The following is a 21545-nucleotide window of genomic DNA, read 5'->3' as shown; positions in this document are numbered from 1 at the left end:
CTTGTTAGATTCTTTTAAATCATCTGTTCCTAAAGTTTAGCAGTGTGCTTAGAATTTATATAGGTGTTCTGTATGTAACGTTATATGTCTCATGAATACCTTGGAAGTTATTAAAGGTAGAGAATGCATATTATATAAAGGAAAATAAAGTTTTCTATAACCTATGAGTATGATGCTGACTGTAATTAGGATAGATGTGGAGCGAAGCTTGGCTAATCTGTACATGGAATTTAGGTTTAGGTCTCTTGAAAATTTAAAACTTGGATACTAATTTTATTCAAGGTATTTGTGCAAAAAGGATTCAGTGAAGAAAGTTGGGATTCTTGTTACAATCCTAGACCTCCTGCATCCAACACATTCATATTATGGCCTTTTCTGTGAGATTTTTTTAGAGTTAATGATTGTGTGACTATATTGGTATAAATATTTTTATTTTTCTGTATTTCAGCTTCAGTATCTAGTCCCATTGTCACAACTGGGATGAGAAATCTCCATGAAAATAAAGTTTCAAGTCAGTTGTCTGGAAATTCAGCTAATTATCATGCTGATAATTCTAGACATGGCTCAAATGAAGACTATCTACAGATGGTGCACAGGATAAGTAGTGATGTATGTTACCTAGATCAGTTTATGATGATGAAACAAATATTTACTGTGATAAACCAAGTATGTGTTTAGCTGCCTTAAAAGTCAGATATTTTATGAGGATGCTGCTGATGAATAAAACCACTGACAATATATTTTGGTTTCAGATGTATGCACTCAGATGTGCAACTTTAATGTGCAAGTTTTAAGATTTTTCTAGATCTCTGTCCTTTGGAACAGTTTGTGACATTAATTCTGATGAAAGTATGAAAAGTAAAAATATCTAATGTATGTGAGGTTATTATAAAGAGATGGTAGAGTCTCTCTGCAATTATTGTATCAATATATTGATGTAAACAATACTAGATTCTAAATAGGTTTATAGTTAACATGTCTTTCTGAAGATTCCCCTGTCAATTATATGAGACAATTGCATAACCTATTCAGTAATATAGTAGTGTTGTCAAAGACAAAAATTGCTTTTAACATTTTTTTCTTACAGATCTATGATGTGCTTTTATGGCCTGGTTTATTTATAATATGTTTTCCTAGTGACTTGATTTCACGTGGGAGAAAGTCTTGCTAAAGTATTGATTATAAGTGAAAAAGAACAGCAACTTTCTCCCATGGTGTTTTCAACTTCTTCACTTTCTTAATGAGCATCTCATCCTGTGGATGAAGCATGTTTTGACTCTTCTTTACAAGTTTGGCACACAGTCTCTTAACACCTCTTAAGGAGACAGCACTTAAGTTTCATTTTTATTTTTTGCTTTTAGTTCTTTGAACTATGCGGTCTTAGTGATGCCTACAACAGTTACAAAACTTGATCAAAACCTGGTGACAAGTGGGCCTTTTTTTGACCTTTTTAAAAAAGATATATTTAATTTACCTTATGAAAACTAGGGGCAACTCTTGTCTTCCTAAATTAGCTTGTGGAAGCAAAAAACTGTTGTATTCAACAAGTGTATTGATAACACCAGGCTACCTAAATTCCTTACAGGGATTAGTACACTGGGACTCTAAGACAGTTATTAGTTTTATTAGTCTTCTCTTTTTAAATGAAAGAATTATGCTGATGAAAAATATTAGCTGAGAAGTGATATCTTCAACAAGAGAGTTTTGCAATGAAGGAATCTATCATAATACACAATCTCATCAGGTACTTTTCTCAGTCTCTGTTTCAGCAATGCAAATTCTTCAAAATAGGAAGCAGTTCTTGACATTAAATGAACATATATTCCCCAACTACTACCTCTAGTAGGCCGCCCTCAACCTGTACTGGTACTTGGGGTTATTCCTCCCCAGGTGCAGGACCCTACACTTGCCCTTGTTGAACCTCATTAGGCTTCTCTCCACCCAATTCTCCAGCCTATCAAGGTCCCTGTGAATGGCAGCACAGCCTTCAGGTGTATCAGCCACTCCTCCTAGTTTTGTATCATCAGCACATGCAACTGAAGTGCATCTACAACAATGCATGCACCATGGGCAACAAACAGGATGGACTGGAAGCCATGGTACAGCAGGGAAACTATAATGTAGTTGCAATCATGGAGACATGGTGGGATGACTTGCATGACTGAAAGGCTGCAATGGATGAGTATAAACTCTTTACAAGGGATCAGCAAGGAAGGAGAGGCGTTAGATATCATATGTTAGAGAATGTTCTGATTGTCTAGAACTCGATGATGGCAATGGTAGGGTTGAGTGTTTATGGGTAAGAATTAAGGGGAAGGCCAGCAGAGCAAATCTCCTGATGGGAATCTCCTATAGACCACCCAGCCAAGATGAAAAAGACAAAATGTTCTATAGGTAGCTGGGAGAAGTCTCGCAATCACTGGCCCTTGTTCTCATGGGGGACTTCAACTTACCAGATCTATTCTGGAAATAGAGCACAGCAGAGGAAACAGTCCAGGAGGTACCTGGAGTGTGTGGAAGAACTGACACAGCTGGTGAGTGAGACAATCAGGAGTAGTGCCCCACTGGACCTGCTGTTTGTGAACAGAGAAGGGCTGGTGTGGGATGTGATAACTGGAGGCCATCTTGGGCACAGTGATAATGAAATGATAATTTTCTGTTCTCAGAGAAGTAAGCAGGGGGATCAGCAAAACCACCACCTTGGACTTGCAGAGTGCAGACTGGCCTGTTTGGGAGCCTAGTTGAGAGAGTCACTTGGGAGGCAGTCCTGAAGGGCAAAGGGCTCCAGGAAAGCTGGATGTGCTTTAAAAAAGAAATCTGAAGGGAGCAGGCTGTCCCCATGTGCCAAAAGACAAGCCAGCAGGGAAGACTGGCCTGGCTGAACAGAGAGCTTTGAATAGAACTCAGAGAGAACAAGAGAGTGCATCACCTCTGGAAAAAGAGGCAGGCAGCTCAGTAGGACTACAAGGATGTTGTGAGGTCATGCAGGGAGAAAATTTGAAGAGCCAAAGCCCAGCTAGAACTTCATCTGCCTACGGCTGTAAAAGACAACAAAAAGTGGTTCTACAGATACATCAGCAACAAAAGGAGGGCCAAGGAGAATCTCCATCCTGTATTTGATGTGGAGGTAAACAGTGACAAATAATGAGGAAAAGGCTTGGTATGCTACTTAGACCCCCTCACGTCTATGGGGTTGGATAGGATCCAGCCAAGGGTACTAAGGGAGCTGGCAGAAGAGGTCACCAAGACACTGTCCATCATTTACCAGCAGTCCTAGCCAACTGAGGAGGTCCCAGGTGACTGGAGGTACCAATGTGACAGCCATAAACAAGAAGGGCCGGAAGGAGGATCCGGGGAGCTACAGGCCTGTCAGCCTGACCTCAGTACCTGGGAAGGTTATGGAATAGATCATTTTGAGTGTGATCACGTGGCATGTGCAGGACAAAGGACAACCAGGGGATCAGGCCCAGCCAGAAGGGGTTTAGGAAAGGCAGGTCCTGCTTGACCAACCTGATCTCCTTTTATGACCAGATGACCCACCTAGTGTGTGAGGGAAAGGCTGTGTGTGTGACTACCTGCACTTCAGTAAAGTTTTTGATGCTGTCTCCCATAGAATTTTCCTGGAAAAGCTGGCAGCCCATGGGTTGGACAGGTGCTCTCTTCACTGGGCTAGGAACTGTCAGGATGGTCAGGCCCAGAGAGTGGTGGAGAATGGAGCTACATCCAGTTGCCAGCCAGTCACCAGTGGAGTTCCCCAAAGCTCAGTATGGGGGCCAGCCCTTTTTAATATCTTCATTGATGACCTGGACAAGGGGATCAAGTGCAACCTCAGCAAGTTTACAGAGGGCACCAAGTTGGGGTGGAGTGTTGATCTGCTGGACGGCAGGAAGGCTCTGCAGAGGGATCTGGACAGGCTGGAGCAATGGGACAAGGCCAATTGTATGAGGTTCGACAAGGCCAAGTGCCAGGTCCCGCATTTGAGTCACACAACCCCCTGAAACACTACAGGCTTGGGAAATAGTGGCTGGAAAGCTGCCCACAGGAAAAGGACCTGGGGGTGCTGAGCAACAGCAGCTGAACATGAGCCAGTGTGTGCCTAGGTAGGCAAGAAGGCCAATGGCATCCTGGCTTGGATCAGAAATGGTGTGAGCAGCAGGACCAGGGCAGTGATTGTCCCTCTGTATTCAGCACTGGTGAGGCCACACCTCAAATGCTGTGTCCAGTTCTGGGCCCCTCACTGCAAGAAAGACATTGTGGTGCTGGAGCAAGTCCAGAGAAGGGCAATGGAGCTGGGTCTGGAGCACAAGAAGTGGCTGAGGGAGCTGGGGGTGTTTAGCCTGGAGAACAGGATGCTCAGGGGTAACCTTCTCACTCTCTACAACTACCTGAAAGGAGGGTGGAGCCAGGTGGGATTTGTGGTCTTCTGGGGAAGAAGAGATAGGACAAAAGGAAATGGCCTCAAGTTGGTCTAGGGGAGGTTTAGATTGGATATTAGGGCAAATGTCAATATGGAAACGGTTGTCAAACATTGGAACAGACTGCCCAGGGTATTGGTTGAGTCACCATCCTTGGAAGTGTTCAAAAAAATGTGTGGATGTGGCACTTGAGGACATGGTTTAATGATCAACATAATGGTGGTGCTGTGTTATTGGTTGGACTTGATGATCTTAAAAATATTTTCCAATCTTAACAATTCTATGAAACTCATTAAAAACTGACCGACTGTGAAAACATAAAGCATGCCATTGTTGTTTAGTTTAATGGGAAAAAGACCGTGAGTAAAAAGTAAGTATACCTTTAAAAACTGATTTTAGTAGCTGTCCCGCAGAAAATAGTTTGAAGAAGTTGAAGTAATTCAAGTTTTGCATTTATATATGAACAATCACATTAATCATAATGCTGCGTCTTTTTTAAAAACAGTATTAACATTGAGAGATAGTTATGAGCAAGGATTATTAAATCATAAAATCTAAAACTTTGTTTATCTTTTTTCTTAGCTTTGGGATTTTGTTCTTAAAAAGTTATTAATGTCTGTAGGATATTGTGGGTTTGTAATATTCGATTCTACTAAATCAGCAAGCATATACTTGAAGACTCACTGTGCAAATACTCAAGTAAAGGACCATATTTGAGAAACCTGATAATCAAAGAATGGTTTGGGTTGGAAGGGACCTTAAACACCATCTAGTTCCAACCCCCTACTGTAGACAGGGACACCTTCCACTAGACCAAGGGTTTTCATGCCCCATCCAGCCTGGCCTTGAACACTTCCAGGGATTTGGCAGACACAGCTTCTCTTGACAACTTGTCCCAGGGCCTCACCACACTCACAGGGAAGACCTCCTTTCTAACATCTAATCTAGATCTACCCTCTTTCAGCTTTAAGCCCTTGTTCCTTGTCCTATTGCTACACTCCCTGATAAAGAGTCCTCCTCTGGCTTTGTTGCAGGCTCCCTTCAGCTATTGGAAGGCTGCTCTAAGGTCTCCCTGGAGCTTTCTCTTCTCCAGGCTGAAGAGTCCTAATTCTCTCAGCCTTTCCTCATAGCAGAGGTGCTCCTGCCCTCTAATCATCTTGGTGGCCTCTTTTGGACTTGCTTCAGCAGGTCCATGTCCTTCCTGTGCTGGGGACTCCAGAGCTGGAGGCAGTACTGCAGGTGGGGTCTCACCAGAGCAGAGGGACAGAATCACTTCTCTTGACCTGCTGGGTTACACTGCTTTTGATGCAGCCCAGACTGCAGTTGGCTTTCTGGGCTATAAGTGCATGTGAGAACATGCCCAGAATAGAAGTTTGTGCTTACATTTCACCATTTGATGAAGTTCTTATCTAGGAAAGAGTAAATGAGGGCTTGTACACTAGCTGACAAATTTTCAGGAATGGCATGTGTGTACCTGAAAGATCATCTACCTAGTTAGTTCACTTAATTTAATAAAAGACGTCTTTACCTTTGTCCTTGGATGTCCATGGGTAGAGGACCTCTCCTGTTCTAATAAAAAAAATATCTATGAAAGTTACTAAGCTTTTGTTCCCTCCAGTATTTTGGTGGATTTGAGATTTATTATAATTCAGTGATAATTAATGTTTGAAAAAATAATCTTACTTTCAGTGTATTAAATAAGCAAGTAACTGTTAGATCAGCAAATTAATTCATTTTGACTTACAATAAAAAGCATGTAAGTTTAAGGTATAGTTGTTTTTATTGCATCGAATCAGAATATTAGATTTCTTTACACATGAGGCTTTCTCACCAGGCAACAAGTCTTTTTGCAAGCAGTTAGAAAAATAAGTGTAATTAATAGCACATCATGAGGTTTAGATTCATTTTGCTGTGGGAGGGGAAAAAATCTAATAGAATTGTTTTGTAAATGCCTATGTGTGATGAAATTGATGAAGTATGGTTTCTTATGAATTTATACTCTTTGCCTTGTAAGCACTTTCAGTCCATAAATATCAAACTATTTTCTTTATTCTTAAGCAGTGTGAACTATGCCTTCACAAGGCATAACATGCAGTGACTGATCTACTGCTATGCATGTGGAAATTGGCTGATTTACCATTGTCAGAGGGAGTGTGTAGTTGACATCCATCTATTTCAGTTGCCACAATGGATGTGCTACAGATTTTGTTCAGTCCTGATGTGTTTATGTTGGAGGGTATGAATACAAAGTTTTGGTTTGCTTAACTGTAAAAGTAAGATGGCATTCTAGTAAACTTTAAGGGTAGGCTAATTTAAATAATGCTGAATTTGTTTAAAAAAGAGAAAAATCTACTTATTATACTCAATTTCTTTCAGTTGGTATTGTAGAGAGTTCATCTTTCTGTTTTTCAGCTCTTTACTATATGTAACAAAAAACTTCTAAATGAAATCTTAATGTCAACCAAAGTGCTTATTTAGCTAGAAGACATACATGGATTTATTTTTGTGTGCATGTTCTGGTTCTAAATTCTTAAGGCTGATTTTTTTTTTTTAATTTTGCCTGTATAGTAGTCTAATAGGAGTCTAAATGACAAAGTTTTTTATATAAAGAAATATTTTTCTAATATTTTCGTATGCTTTTTCATCCAGTCCATTTTACCAGTATATGTACTAATTTTGGTCTTTATTTTATGAAGTGTTCATGATTTTTTTTTTTATTTTATCATGGTCACTTTAGGATGGAGATCCTTCAGTAAGGAATGCTGCATCTTTTTCCTTGAGGTCACCACAGTCAGTCTGCTCTCCATCTGGAAGTGATGGAACCCTTAAAGGTAATCTAGCAGTCATATATATGAATGTATTTTTTTTCCCAGTTTTAAAACACAGAGTTTAAAGTTAGTTCTCCCAACTTCTGTATTCCAATAGTGCTAAAGAGTATGTCATTAATTTTTCGATACAAAATTATTTTGAGCCCTGATTCAGAAGAACGTTCTGAAGGTTCAAAAATTGATTAATCATACTTCAAAGCAAAACTCAAATCCATGAAGGACAGAATAATTTTAAATCCTTTCCAATATGAGGATTAAATTCTTTAAAGGAATAGTTTCAGTTGCTCTACATAAGAAATTATTTCAAGGCAGCATTACAAGTATTGAACTCTTAACCAGCTCAAAAGTGTTTTAACATGTAATGCTTGTCTTGATTGCCATCATCAAATTTTATGAACATGAAATTAAAAGTAGTTCAATGAACACAATATATATAGCATAAATGAAGCCTGAAAACCTTAGCTGTGGACAAGGAATAGGATAAACTGTCAGTCAGCTGAGAAAATAATTCTTTATGCTAAAATATGTAATGCATACTGCTGTTTTTAATATTCTTCCTAAGAAGCAATGACTGAGATAGATGAGATTAGTAAGGTAGGGGTTTGGGCATATTTTTGTTAATTTAAGTATTCAGTGCTTATGTATTTACATAGCAATAGTAAAAAGAAGCAATATTGTTTTCTTCTCTTTAATCCTGAAACAAAATTAAATCTTTCTAGGTGGTCAGAATAGGTGGAGAGGGAGAAGAGGAGATGGGGGAGATTCCAGAGAAGGCGAGGGTTTTGGGGTTGTGCAGCCTGGATAACAAGTCTTTGTGGGTGAATGTAGATGATGATGATGACAGGGACACACAGATGGGATGACACACAATGAACAGGCAGACCTTAGAGCAGTTTCCTCATACCTATGAGATTATCATGAAGACTTGAGTCAGGCTTTCCACAGTGTTGTGGAGCAAGGATGAGACACAGTGGACTTAGATTGAAATGAGAGGTTCTGACTAGATATAAGGAAAACCTTTTTTTCTATCAGGACAGTCGAGCATTAGAAAAGCCCAGAGAATCTGCATTTTTCATTCTTGGATGTTTTCAAGACCTGGCTGGATTAGCCCTGCATAACATGGTGTCATGGTTTAGGAGGGATACTTCCCAATTCAGTACCCCCACCAAGACTCTCACAAACTATGTGACCTTCTTTTGGTCTCCCATTTTCCCCTCCCCCTCCTGCTGTGGTGGGTGGTGGGCCAGAGAGGAAAATTGGAGATACAGAGGGCAAAGATCATGGGTTGAGATAAGAACAATTTACTGGAAACAGCAATGAGATAAGAAAAGTAACAGTGAGAGCAACAATACTAATGACAAAGGGTACAAGAAAGGAAATTATTCACATGGAAACCCCCCTACAATAGCGGATGGCTGGATGGCTTCCTCTGCCCCACTTACTTCGCTGGAAGGAGCCCCTTCTCCCCAGAAGACACTCCCTTTCCCCTTGCCCCCAGCAATGATGTTAGGTAGTATAGAATAACTTCTGGGTCCTGGCCATGCCCCCTCACAACTACTGCAAAAATTAACCCTGTCCTGGTCAGAACCAGGACACATGGTCTTGCTCACCCCGCTTTGATCACAAGGATCAACTAAAGGCCTCCTGAGGTTCCTTCTTAACTGAATTATTCTATGATTCTGTTACTGCTAAATGATCACTGTGGTTCATCTTCTGCAGGCATATACTGTAGTAAATAGTGATAGAAGAAATGTGGCTCAAATGCAAGTGAGAAGTAATTGTATAGCATGCCTTCATGAGTATTTTAGGAGGTTTTGTGCTAAAGGACTTGTTGTGAGACTTATGTAAATGGCAGAGACTAAATGTGGTTGTTTTTCTTTAACTCTGTACACAAAATTGATGTTTGAGCTTATCAGTTTAACAACATTGTGAATCTAAGCTCTCGGAGTCTCTGTGGTCGAGATGACCCCGAGGTGTTAGAATGTCTCTTTTTCCCAGTGTCGCAATCGAAGAAGGAGTCAGGATTCCTTGGCTGTGGTTTTCAAGGTTGTTTATTTTCTCTTATCTATAACATTTTTTTTCTGACCTGCTGAGGTCTGTCTAGCAGGTTGGTCCATGGCACACTGACTGTCCCAGAGGTGGTGTTAGTTTTTTATGCTAAGAACTACATATACTTTATTTACAATAATTTTACAATACCTATCACCTATGTTAGACAGTCCGTCTCTACTCTAAACCAATCCAAAAGTGCCACCATCACACAGAAGATGGAGGCTAAGAAGAAGAAAGAGGAAGGACAAGGCACGTCCAAATCCCTTCATCTTGGCTTCTGAACTTCCATTCTAAAAACCCCAAAATTCTACTTTTCTCTCTTGTGACAAACTAGCTATCATTCTACTTAAACTCTCGTGGCTTGTAAATCTTCACATAAGGTTGATCATTTTCTCCATGGGTTAAAATCAAAAGCACAGCTGTCTTTGGCTTCGTGCTAAGGTCTCTGAGCTCCTTGCCAGGGGCTCGAGCCATCCAAGGCAGCCAGAGGAATGTCCTCGGTTCTGACATAAGCTACTTGCACTCAAATATATGATTACCATTGTCACCTAAAACTGGGAAATAAACGTTCCAAACAATTTTTTTTAATGTTAGGAAGCAAAAATTGCTTAATCAGCAGCACTGGATGCATGGGGAATTCTCCTCAAAGCATGCATGCCCAGTAACCTAACAGACCGGGTTATATTCCTGAAACCAATATATATTCATCATATGTCTATTACATTTTCATCACATTTCCTGAATACATGCATACATGCTTGTTATTTCCACAAACATATTTGTATATGAGTAGGGGTCTTTTGAGGGTCTTTGGTGGTCATTTGGGAACATCCCATTCCTTTAAATTCCCTTTTATGTTCCCGAATTATCTGATGAATCTTTCCTCCTTGAGAGTATCTCAAATATGTGGTCAGGTCACAATACATTTCCCTTATCATTCTTTACTCCAGTACTCTCTCTCTGTTCTTGAAACTAAGACATCTGCTACTACATATTAATCACTGATATAAGTAAACAAGGAAGCATTAGCTGGCATAAGACTTATTAGTCACAAATGTAGGGAGTTAACACAAGGGCACAGTAATCTCTGGCATTTGTACTAAGCACTGTATGGTACAAAACTAAGCATTAACCACTAATATAGGGATCATATAGTATTGTGCTAAATTTAAAAGAATTTTCTGACATCTTCCCCCATTGCTGCATAGACTTTTTCTTAAAGAAATATAACTTGTTTGGTAACCACTCAGCCAGAAGAATATTTGAGTTATTTTTCTGGTTAAAGTTGCTGCTGTTTCAATTGGTTGTCTTGGAACTTGTTTTGAAGGTATACTTTTCATGAATATTTCTGAAAACAACTGATTGTACAGTTCAGATTGTAACATTTCAGCATTTGAGAGGCTGAAAAAGTGGAAGAGGAGCTTTTTCATTCACCTGTATGCTAGCTTTACTTTTCTCATTGATAAAGCACACAACTGAAAAACGGTTACTAATTTTGACTTCTTCAAGAAATTAATAAACCCTGATTGAGAGAACCAGTTCTTGATGCTGCAAGAATCTTGCCAGATGTTTGCTTCCTCTAATCTTGCATTTTAGAAATGCATTGAAGAGATATAGATAATGAGTGCTATTTAGAATATGTGATCTCTGACTGTGAGGTTTTTTTGCCTATAATTTGGAGTGAAAGCGATTGGTTATGCTGATAAATTTTCCAGTGACAAACAGCAAGTATCTACACTGAGCTTTTTGTTGCTACTATCATTTGTCCTTGAAAGTTTGGTTGACAAATTGCACACTTTGATAAATAAAGTTAGCAAAATAATTAATAGTTTGCTTGGGAGGACAAAAAGAATGGCACTAGATACCAGTCCAGAGGAAAAAACACAAGAAGGATGTTATATCTAATCTTTCTTATATGACATAGAAATGTGAGACAATTACTGAAGGTATGTTTACAGACTGCATTTCTGTACTTCTGAGATGGAAGTAGCAAGGACTTCTGGAGACTTGGAGACTGTGATTGTACAGCTCTGAATTACTTCAAGACTGGTGTGTCATGATGAATGATTACAGTCTCTTCAGGAGGTATAGGAAGGGCAGGTAGTGTTGGGGGGGTATGGCACTATGTAATGGAGGGACTGCAATGTGTGGAGTTGGCCATGGCATGGTTGAGATCCTCTGGGTAAGAATCAAGGAGCAAACCAATAATGAGGATGTCATTGTGAAAATCTTTTATAGACCTTCTAACCAGGACCATGACACCGATGAATTATTCTTTGAGGAACACCTCTAAATCAACCACCCTTGTCCTTATGGGGAATTTGAACTTTCCAGTTGTTAACTGGGAATATCACACAGCTGGTACAAACAGGTCTAAAAGATTGCTAAAACACATGGATGACAACTTCATGGAACAGATCCTAAGGAAGCCGACTCAGAAAGATGCCCTCCTTGATCTGTTGCTGGTCAACACAGGATCTCATGAGCAAAGTGGTGATTGGCAGCCATCATGGCCACAGTGACCATGAAGAGATCGAGTTTAAAATCTCTTGACAGGAGGAAAAGTGCCAGCAAAACCTCAATTCTGGACATGAGGAGAGCAGACTTCAGGCTGCTGAGGGAACTAGTGAGTAAGTCCCCTGGGAAAAAACTTCTGAAGATGCTGGGGTCCATCAGTGCTGGTCATTTTTTAAGCATCACCTCCTAAGGGCACAGGAGAAGGAAATTGCCCAATGTTGGAAGTCAAGCAGGTGAGGCAGAAGGCCAGGCATGGCTGAACAGTGATCTCCTATTGGAAATAAGGTTATAAAGGAAGGTGTGTGCCCAGTGGAAGCAAGGTCAGGTGGTATGGGAAGAATAGAGAGATGCTGCTCGCCACTGTAGGAAGAAAATTTGTGTGGCCAAAGCTCAGCTGGAGCTGGAGCTGCCAAAACTTTGGGAGACAATAAACAGTTTTTAAATACATTAATAGCAAAAGGCAGTGAAGAAATAACATTGGCCCATTACAGGATGAGGATGGTCACCTCACAAACAGGGACATGGATGAGACAGAGATGTTTAATGCATTCTTTGCCTCCATCTTTGGCTCCTCAAAGAGCTGCTGATGTCACCACAAGGCCTCTCTCAATGATTTTTCAATGATCTTGGGAATCTGGAGAGGCCTCAGCTCACTGAAAGCTGGCAAATATCCCAATTTTAAAGATGGATGATCCTGGAAACTACAGGCCTGTCTGGCTCACTTGAGTGCCTGGTAGAATTATGGAGAGAAAGAGTAAAGTTGGGACAATGAACTTTAGGAAAGCAAACTTCCAGCTCTTCTAGGAGTCAGTCAATAGGAACCCCATGGAAACTGCCCTCGGACAAGGAAGCAGGATAGAGCTGGCAGATGTTGCAGGAAACCTTCCATAGAGCACAAGAGCCAGTGATCCCCAGGAGCAAGAAATTGGGCAAGGAAGGCAAGAGATGGGCATGTCTGAGTAGAGACCTGCTGGTCAAACTAAAGGGTAAGAAGGAAATGCACAGGCAATAGAAACAAGGATAGGTATCCTGGGAAGAGTATAGGGATGCAGTCCAGTTGTGTAGGGATGGGGTCAAGAAGGTCAAGGCAAAGCTGGAACTGAACCTGGCAAGAGATGCAAAGAATAACAGGAAAGACTTCTGCTGGTCTGTCAGCAGTCAAAAAAGGTGTTACCCCCCTGATAAACAGTGCTGGGAAACTGTTAAGAATAGACAAGGAGAAGGCTGAGGTACTCTTCAATTTTTTGCCTCAGTCTTCAATGCCAACCTCTCTTCCCACTCCTGTCAAATGGATGGACAGCAGGATGGGGACTGGGGGAGAAAAGTCCCTTCCACTTTAAGATCGGGCTCATGACCATCTGAGGAACCTGAATGTAGATAAGTCTATGGGACCCAATGTGATGCATCCCAGAGTCCTGAGGGAATTGACTGATGTAGTTGCCAAGCCACTCTCCATGATATTTGAAAAGGCATGACAGTCAGGTGAAGTCCCAGGTGACTGGAAAAAAAAAATATTGTCCCCATCTTTAAAAAGGGTAGAAAGGAGGACCCTGGGAACCACCACCCTGTCAGCCTCACCCCTGTGCCTGGGAAGATCATGAAACAGACTCTCCGGGAAGCTCTGCTAAGGCACATGGAGGATGGGGAGGTGATTTGGGACAGCCTGCACAACTTCACCAAAGGCAAGTCCTGCCTGACCAACCCAGTGGCTTCCTCTGATGGAGTGACTCCATGAGTGGACAAGGGAAGGGCTACAGATGTCCTTTCTGTGGACTTCTGTAAAGCCTTTGATATGGAGCCCCACAACATCTTTCTCTCTAAATTAGAGACAGATGGATTTGATGGGTGGACTCTTCAGGGGAGAAGGAATTGGTTGGATGGTCACATCCAGAGGGTTGTAGTCAACAGCTCTGAGTCTCAATGGACATCAGTGACCAGTGGTGTCCCTCAAGGGACTGTATTGGGACCAGTGTTATCTTCATTAATGACACAAAGGGATCAAGGGCACCCTCGGCAGGTTTGCAGATGACACCAAACTAAGTGGTGCAGGTGACTCACCTAAAGGACAGGGCCATCCAGAGTGATCTGGACAAGCTCGAGAAGTGGCCCATTGGAATCTCATGAGGTTTAACAAGACCAAGTGCTGGTGCTGCACCTGGGTCAGGGCAATCCCCAGGATCAAACCAGGCTGGGGGATGAACAGATGAAGAATCACAGAATCACTAGGTTGGAAGACACCTTTAAGATCGAGTCCAACCCATGCCCTAACACCTCAACTAAACCATGGCACTGAGTGCCACATCCAGTCTTTTTTAAAACACATCCAGGGATGGTGACTACACCACCTCCCTCCCTGGGCAGACAATTCCAGTACTTTATCACTTCCAGTAAAAAACTTTTTCCTGGCATCCAACCTATATTTCCCTTGCTGCAGCTTAAGACTCTGTCCTCTTGTTCTGTCAGTTGCTGCCTGGAGAAAGAGACCAACCCCCACCTGACTACAACCACCTTTCAGGAAGTTGTAGAGAGTGAAGAGCAGCCCTGGGGAGAGAGACTTGGGAATGCTGGTTGGTGAGAGGCTGGACATGCCCTGTCCATGTGCGCTGGCACCCAGAAACCCCCTGTGTGCTGGGCTGTACCCAAAGAGGAGTGGCCAGCAGGTCGAGGGAGGTGATTCTGTCCCTCTACTTTGCTCTGGTGAGACCCAACCTGCAGTGCTACCTCCAGCTCTGGGGTCCCCAGCATAGGAAGGACATGGACCTGTTGGAGCAAGTCCAGAGGAGGTCACCAAGATGGTTAGAGGGCAGGAGCACCTCTGCTATGAGGAAAGGCTGAGAGAATTGGGACTGTTGGATGGGGCCCTGAGTAACCTGATCTAGTGGAAGGTGTCCCAAAAAAATATGATGTTGTAAAGACTAGATGTCCGTGAGCAAGGCCAACAAAGGGAACCTGCACCAGCAGTGCATGGTAGTTACCGTAAAAGGAAATGTTGATTGATCGTAGAGGGTGACTCTCTGTTATGGGGCATTGAGGCCTCCATCTGCCAGCCTGATAGAGCTAGGAGCGGTATGCTGTCTACTGGGGGCTGATATCCATGATGTTGCCAAGAGTGCCCCAACTTTTCAAGAGTACAGACTACTACCCGCTATTACTTTTTCATGTGGGTACGAATGATGCTGCAAGCCAAAAAGTAGGTAGGATCAAGGAAGACTATAAAGCCTTGGCGAGGCAGGTGAAAAACATCTGTGCCCAAGTCATCTTCTCATCTATCCTACTGGTCAGAGAAATGGGGATCGCCAGAAGGAGACACATAGTGCAGATCAGTCTGGCTCTGTGGCTGGTGCCATCAAGAAGGTTTTGGCTTTTATGACAGTGGGTTGTGCTTTAATGATTGCAGCCTGTTAGGGAGGGATGGGATCCACCTGTCTTAAAAGAGCAAGAGAAGTTTTGGCAGCAGGTTGGCCAATTTGGTGAGATGGGCTTTAAACCAAAGGACTCGGGGATAGGGTCCAAAGTGGCAGTACTCATGCCTTTGCTTCCTCCTGGGGAGTAGGTCATACCAGACATTGCAGTGATTGATGTTCCTTGACTGCCCCTCAAGGTAAAGATCAAAGGAAAAAACACATCAAGAGTGGTTATGGTGAATCCTCTTATACCCCTTCTAGGGAACCTGCATGCCTGATTGCCTCTCTGAAGTGTCTGTATACAAACACATGCAGCATAGGTAATAAACAGGAAGAACTGGAAATCTGTGCGGTTGCAGGGCCATGATCTCATTGCAATGACAGAGGCATGATGGGATAGTTCACATGACTGGAATGTTGTTGTGGATGGGTATGTACTTTTTAGAAAGGTCAGAGAAGTGAGGTGGTGGAATTGATCTTTATGTGAGAGAGCAACTGGAATGTATTTGAGTTCTACCCAGGGACAGATGAATGAGGTGAGAGTTTATGGGTGAGAATTAAGGGACAGGCTGATATAGGTGACATTGTTGCAAGTGTTTGCTACAGACCACCTGATCAGGAGGAGGAAGTTGATGAGGCTTTCTATGGGCAATTGGAAATAGCCTCGCAGTCACAGGCCCTGGTTCTCCCAGGGAACTTAAACCACCCTGATATTTGTTGGAGAGTGAACATGGCCCAGCACACACAGTCCAGGAATTTTCTGCAGATCATTAATAACTTTTTGATGCAAGTGGTGGGGAAGCTAATAAGGAAAGGAGTGTTGCTGGACCTTGTACTTACAAACCAGGAGGGACTGGTTGAAGACATGAAGGTTGGGGGCAGCCTTGGCTTCAGTGACCATGAGATGGTAGAACTCAGGATTCTGCATGAGGGAAGAAAAACAGCAGAACTAGAACCTTAAACTTTAGGAGAGCCAACGTCAGCCTCTTCAGGGACCTGCTTAGAGGAATCCCATGGGATGGGGCTCTAGAAGAAGGGAGTTCAAGAGAGCTGGTCAGTATTTAAGCACTACTTCTCCAAGCTGAAGACCAATGTATCCCAATGAGCAAGAAATCAGGGAAAGGGAGCAGATGTGCATGGATGAGCAGAGAGCTTCTAGCAAATCTCAAACACAAGAAAGAAATTTATGGGATGTGGAAAAAGGGACAGGCCATGTGGGAAGACTATGGGAATGTTGTCAGGGTATGCAGGGATATGACAAGCAAAGCCAAGGCCCACTTGGAATTGAGTCTGGCAAAGGACATCAAGGATAAAAAGAAGAGCTTCTACAAGTATACCAGCAGCAAAAGGAAGATTAGGGGAAATGTTGGTCTTCTGCTGAATCCAATGGGTGTCCTAGTAATGGAAGATGCAGAGAAGGTGGAATTACTGAATGTCTTCTTTGCCTCAGTCTTCACTGATGAGGATGACTCTCAGGAGTCGCAGACGTCAGAGGTAAGAGAGGAAGACCACAGAAAGGAAACTTCCCGTGGTCATAGAGGGTTGTGTTAGAGATTGGCTAAACAGACTCAACACCCATAAATCCATGAGCCCATGATGCACCTATGGGTGATGAGGGAGATGGCAGATGTTGTTACTGTTGTTACTCTGTGGTTCTCTGTCCTGGTTTAGGGCAAATTTGATAGAGAGTTTCCAAAGGAGGGCCCCTCCCCCCAACCGGTTTGGGAAGAATTCCTCAGAAAGAAGTGGAAAGAACCTGTTTATTTACCAGGCACAGCACCCCCCAGCACACAAAATGAACAATACCGGATGACACTACTCTGGAAAAAGATGACAAATTCAGAAAGTCTCTCTTGGGGGTGGTCGCTCTGTTCTCAGTCCCTCCAGTGCTGGAGCAGCTGCTGCAGACCATAAGGTGCAAACTCTTGGAGTTTCCCATGTCCCAGTCCAGAGCAGGTTTGAGACGGTTGAGAAAAGGAGAGAAGAAACAGTCCAGGAAAAATTTGGACTGTTTAGCTAAACTAGCTAAAGAGCAGAAGCAAAAAGCAAGCAGAAGTGAAGCAAGAGCAAGTGAAAAGCAAAAGCAAAAAAAACCCGCAAAAGCAGCACTGTGTACTGCCCTCTGTGTCCCGCCAGGCTGATAAGAAAAACCAAAACAAAACTTTCACTGTTCAGAGCCAGTCTCGAAGGCACAGAACATAATATCCAACATAAACAGAACACATGAATGGGGGATACAAGCATCATAACGTCACCCTAGGACATTCTCCATCATCTTTGAAAAAGTCATGGAGAATGAGAGAGGTTCCCAATGATTGGAGGCATCCAGTGTTACTCCCATCTTCAAAAAGGCCAAGAAGGAGGACCCAAGAAACTATGAGCCAGTCAGCCTTCCTCCCATCCCTGGAAAATGATTGAACAGGTAATTCTGGAGGTCATCAAAAAGCCTGTAGAAGAAAAGGAGGTCATAATGAGTAATTAGCATGGATTCACCAAGGGGAAATCATGCTTGACCAATTTCATAGCCTTCTGTGATGGCATGGCAGGATGAGTCAATGAGGGGAGAGCAGTGGATGTTGTCTACCTCGACTTCATCAAGGCTTTTGACACTATCTCCCATAACATCCTTGTAGGTAAGCTCAGGAAATGTGGCTTGGATGAATGGATAGTGTAGTGCAGTGGTTTGTCCTTGGCTGGGCACCAGGTGCCCATCAAACTGTTCTATCACTCTCCACTGGGACAGGGGCAAGGAAATAAGATGGAGAACAACTCGTAGGTTGAGATAAGACAGTTTACTAAAGCAAAAAAAGGAAAAGCAAAAGTTTGTGTGTGCATAAGCAAAGGGGAAAAGTTAATTTCTACTTCCTATCAGTGTGTGATGTTCAGACACTTCCCAGGAAGCAGGGCTTCAGCACACATAGTGGTTGCTCCAGAAGCCAAACGTAGAATAAAGAATGCCGCTGCACCCCCCCCTTCTGCTTCCCTCCCTTAGCCTTTATATCTGAGCTGATGTCACATGGTATGGAATATCCCTTTGGTTAATTTGGGTCAGGTGGCCTGGTTGTGTCCCCTCCCAGGATCTTGCTCACTCCCAGCCCCTTGATGGCAGAGGGGAATGTTGAGAGACAGCACTGATGCTGTGCCAGTGCTGCTCAGCAGCAGCCAAAACACTGGTGTGTTTTCAACACCTTTCCAGCTTCCAATGCAAAGCACAGCACTGTGAGGGCTGCTAGGAGAAAATGAACTCTATCTCAGTCAGACCCAATACAGACAGTGAGGTGGATCAAGAACTGGCTGACTGGCAGAGTTCAGAGGGTTGTGATCAGCATGGCAGAATCCAGTTGGAGGCATGTAGTCAACGGTGTTCCCCAGGGATCAATAGTGGGTCCAATCTTATCCAACTTGTTTATCAGTGACTTGGACAATGGGATAGAATGTACCCTCAGCAAGTTTGCTGTTGATACAAAACTGGGAGGAATGGCTGATACACCTGAAGGCTGTGCTGCTATTCAGTGGGGCCTTGATAGGCTGGAGAGTTGGGCAGAGAGAAGCCTAATGAGGTTCAACAAGGGCAAAGTGTAGGGTTCTGCACCTGGGGAGGAATAACCTCAAGTACCAGCACAGGTTGGGGGCTGATCTACCAGAGAGCAGCTCTGTAGAGAAGGACCTGGGAGTCTTGGTGGATGACAAGTTGAATATGAACTGGCAGTGCAACCTGGGGCCAGGACGGCCAATGGTATCATGGGGTGCATCAGGAAGAGTGTGGCTAGCAGCTCTGAGAGGTGATCCTCCCCTTCTACTTGGCCCTAGTGAGGCCACATCTGGAGTGCTTGTGTCCAGTTCTGGGCTCCTCAGCACAAAATAGACAAGGAGCTCCTGAAGAGGGTCCAGTGGAGAGTTACAAAGATGATGAGGGATCTGGAGCATCTCTGATGAGGAGAGACTTCAGGAGCTAGGCCTGGTTAGTCTGGATAAGAGAAGACTGAGAGGGGATCTCATTATTGCATATAAATATCTCAAAGGTAGGCATTAAGAGGATCGTGCCAGACTCTTTTCAGTGGTGCCCAGTGACAGGATGGGGAGCAATGGCCATAAACTAAAACACAAGAAGTTCTACCTCAACATGCAGAAGAACTGTCCATTGAGAGTGGCAAAGCACTGGAACAGGCTGCCTGGAGAGGTCGTGTAGTCTCCCTCTCTGGAGACATTCCAAACCCACCTGGATGAGTTCCTGAGTCACCTGCTCCAGGTGACCCTGCCTTGGCAGGGGAGGTTGGACTAGATGATCTCCAGAGGTCCCTCCTAGCCCTAATCGTGCTGTGATTCTGTGAAAAACCCTGGGGGCAAGACTAATGAGGAGTAGCTGAGGTCACTTGATTTGTTTATTGTGGAGGAGACTGAGGGGAGACCTCATTGCAGTCTACAGCTTCCTTCTGAGAAGAAGAGGAAGGAGCAGCTCTGATCTCTTCTCTTTGGTGACCAGTGACAGGACCTGAAGGAATGGCTGTGGCTGTGTCAGGAGGATTAGGCTGGATATTAGGAAAAGGTTCTTCACATGGAGGGTGGTTGGGCACTGGACCAGGCTCCCCAGGGCAGTGGTCACAGCCCCAAGGCTGCCAGAGCTCAAGGAGTGTTTGGACAATGCTCTCAGGCACAGGATGGGATTATTGGGGTGTCCTGTGCAGGACCAGGAGTTGGACTCAATGATCCTTGTGGGTCTCTTCCAGCTCAGGACATTTTATGAATGAGAGCTGTCTGATTAACAGAATCTGAAGGAGGAAGAAGTTTTGTTTGCAACTCAGGCAATTATTTGAGAGATGACAGAAGGTATATTTTTTATTTTGGTTGGTTATTTACTTACTCAACAGAGTAAAATTTCCCTGCTACAGATTTTTTTCCCCTCACTTCTGTTCCAGTAAAGGTACCAGAGCAGTTGAAGTTTTATCCAAAAGTTCTCGGCTGGACTTTATCCCTTCTTTGTTATGTATTTGTTATATTTTTAGCTATGCAAACACAATAGTTGCTCTGTTTTCTTGCTATCATCTCCTTTCATAAAAAAATAGTTCTATAAATTCCTCTACAAGAAGTTAACATGTATTTTACTTCTGTTGAGCTCATAAAATATTCTGTGGTCTCTATTACCCTAGATCGATTACTTATCAAAATCCTTTATTCATTTGCTCTACTTTCCCAATACTCTGGAATATTGGATTTTTTTTAACCTAAGACAACTTCTAAAGATCTATATAGAGAAAAGTCTTCCACAATATTTTTAGTCCATTGCTTTCCCAAGAGAAGAATTCATATATTTACCATCCTGTTTCCATATAGTTCTTCTAGAAAAACATCTGTAAGAAATAGTAACAACCCTTATGAAATTATGTGAGTTTTTACTCTTTTCCAGAAATAAGTTGCATTTCTTCCATAAATTATAAATGGGTATTTTATTTTTTTCTGAACAATTTGGAAAGATTGTTTTTGTTTTCTTAGATATTTATGAGACCTCTCCATGGAGATTTCTCTACACTTGGTGCTTGCATGTATAGTGTTTGGCAAGAAGAATTAGCAGTCTTCTCAAATCTGTAGTACACACTTCAGTGCTCTCAGAGGTACTTGTTAAGAAAAATTATCATCTCACTCTCTGTCATTCAGAACAAAGGTGGAAGAAATTTATTCAAAGATATTTTCTGACAGGGCCAAAATAAGCATTCATTCTTGTTTATTTCTTCAAGTCTTAACATTTTTTTATGCAAGGATGCTTCTGAGTGCAACAGTTTTAAGCTGGAACAGCCAAAGCTGAGGTTTTTCATGAGGCATTTAAAACTCTGGAGAAACTGGTGGGACCCTTCCCTGAAAAATACTCAAAGAGTGTGTGGAAAGTAAATATAATATATCCTGAAAAACCTCACAAATGTATGTTCTTTGTCTCATATGCTATCTCTTTAAATTTCAAGTTATGCTCTCTGAAAATGAATGTCAATATAGTCTGTTGGTCAAAATAAGTAATAGTTTATTTATATCTAGTACAAAAGTTGAGAAGATTTCCAGAGAAAGATTTTGTGATTTTAGAAAATACAGTAGTAAAGGGCTTTGGGACTTCCTATCTTTTTTATCTCATGTTGGATGAGATGTACCAGTGTCACTCTGAATAACTTCCATCTCTTTTTTTTTTGTTAAAATGTCAGTAATGGAGTTTCCTTATTCTTGCCATGAAACCTGTTCAAATTCTTGGTGCTGCAAAGGTTTTCCTCTAATACTTAGCCTGAATCATTTTTGTTGCAGTTAGGCATGACATTTCTTGACTTCTTTCCAATGGGAAAGGACAAACA

General features: G+C 42.5%; 1 protein-coding gene across 4 annotated transcripts in view; it reads left to right on the top strand.

Moving 5' to 3' along the window:
- LOC135460415 (nipped-B-like protein) overlaps positions 1-21545 on the top strand; it is a 169560-nt gene that overhangs the window by 39056 nt on the left and 108959 nt on the right. For all 4 annotated transcript variants that reach the window (XM_064737228.1, XM_064737225.1, XM_064737227.1 and 1 more), the window contains 2 exons: positions 449-609; positions 7153-7246. In XM_064737228.1, the coding sequence (XP_064593298.1) occupies positions 449-609; positions 7153-7246 (255 nt within the window). The remainder of the gene's footprint in view (positions 1-448; positions 610-7152; positions 7247-21545) is intronic.

Source organism: Zonotrichia leucophrys, unplaced genomic scaffold (assembly GCF_028769735.1).
Source record: "Zonotrichia leucophrys gambelii isolate GWCS_2022_RI unplaced genomic scaffold, RI_Zleu_2.0 Scaffold_40_478709, whole genome shotgun sequence".
Classification (NCBI taxonomy): Eukaryota; Metazoa; Chordata; class Aves; order Passeriformes; family Passerellidae; genus Zonotrichia; species Zonotrichia leucophrys.
Note: the sequence above shows the minus strand (reverse complement) of the source record. Positions and strands in the feature narration are given on the sequence as shown.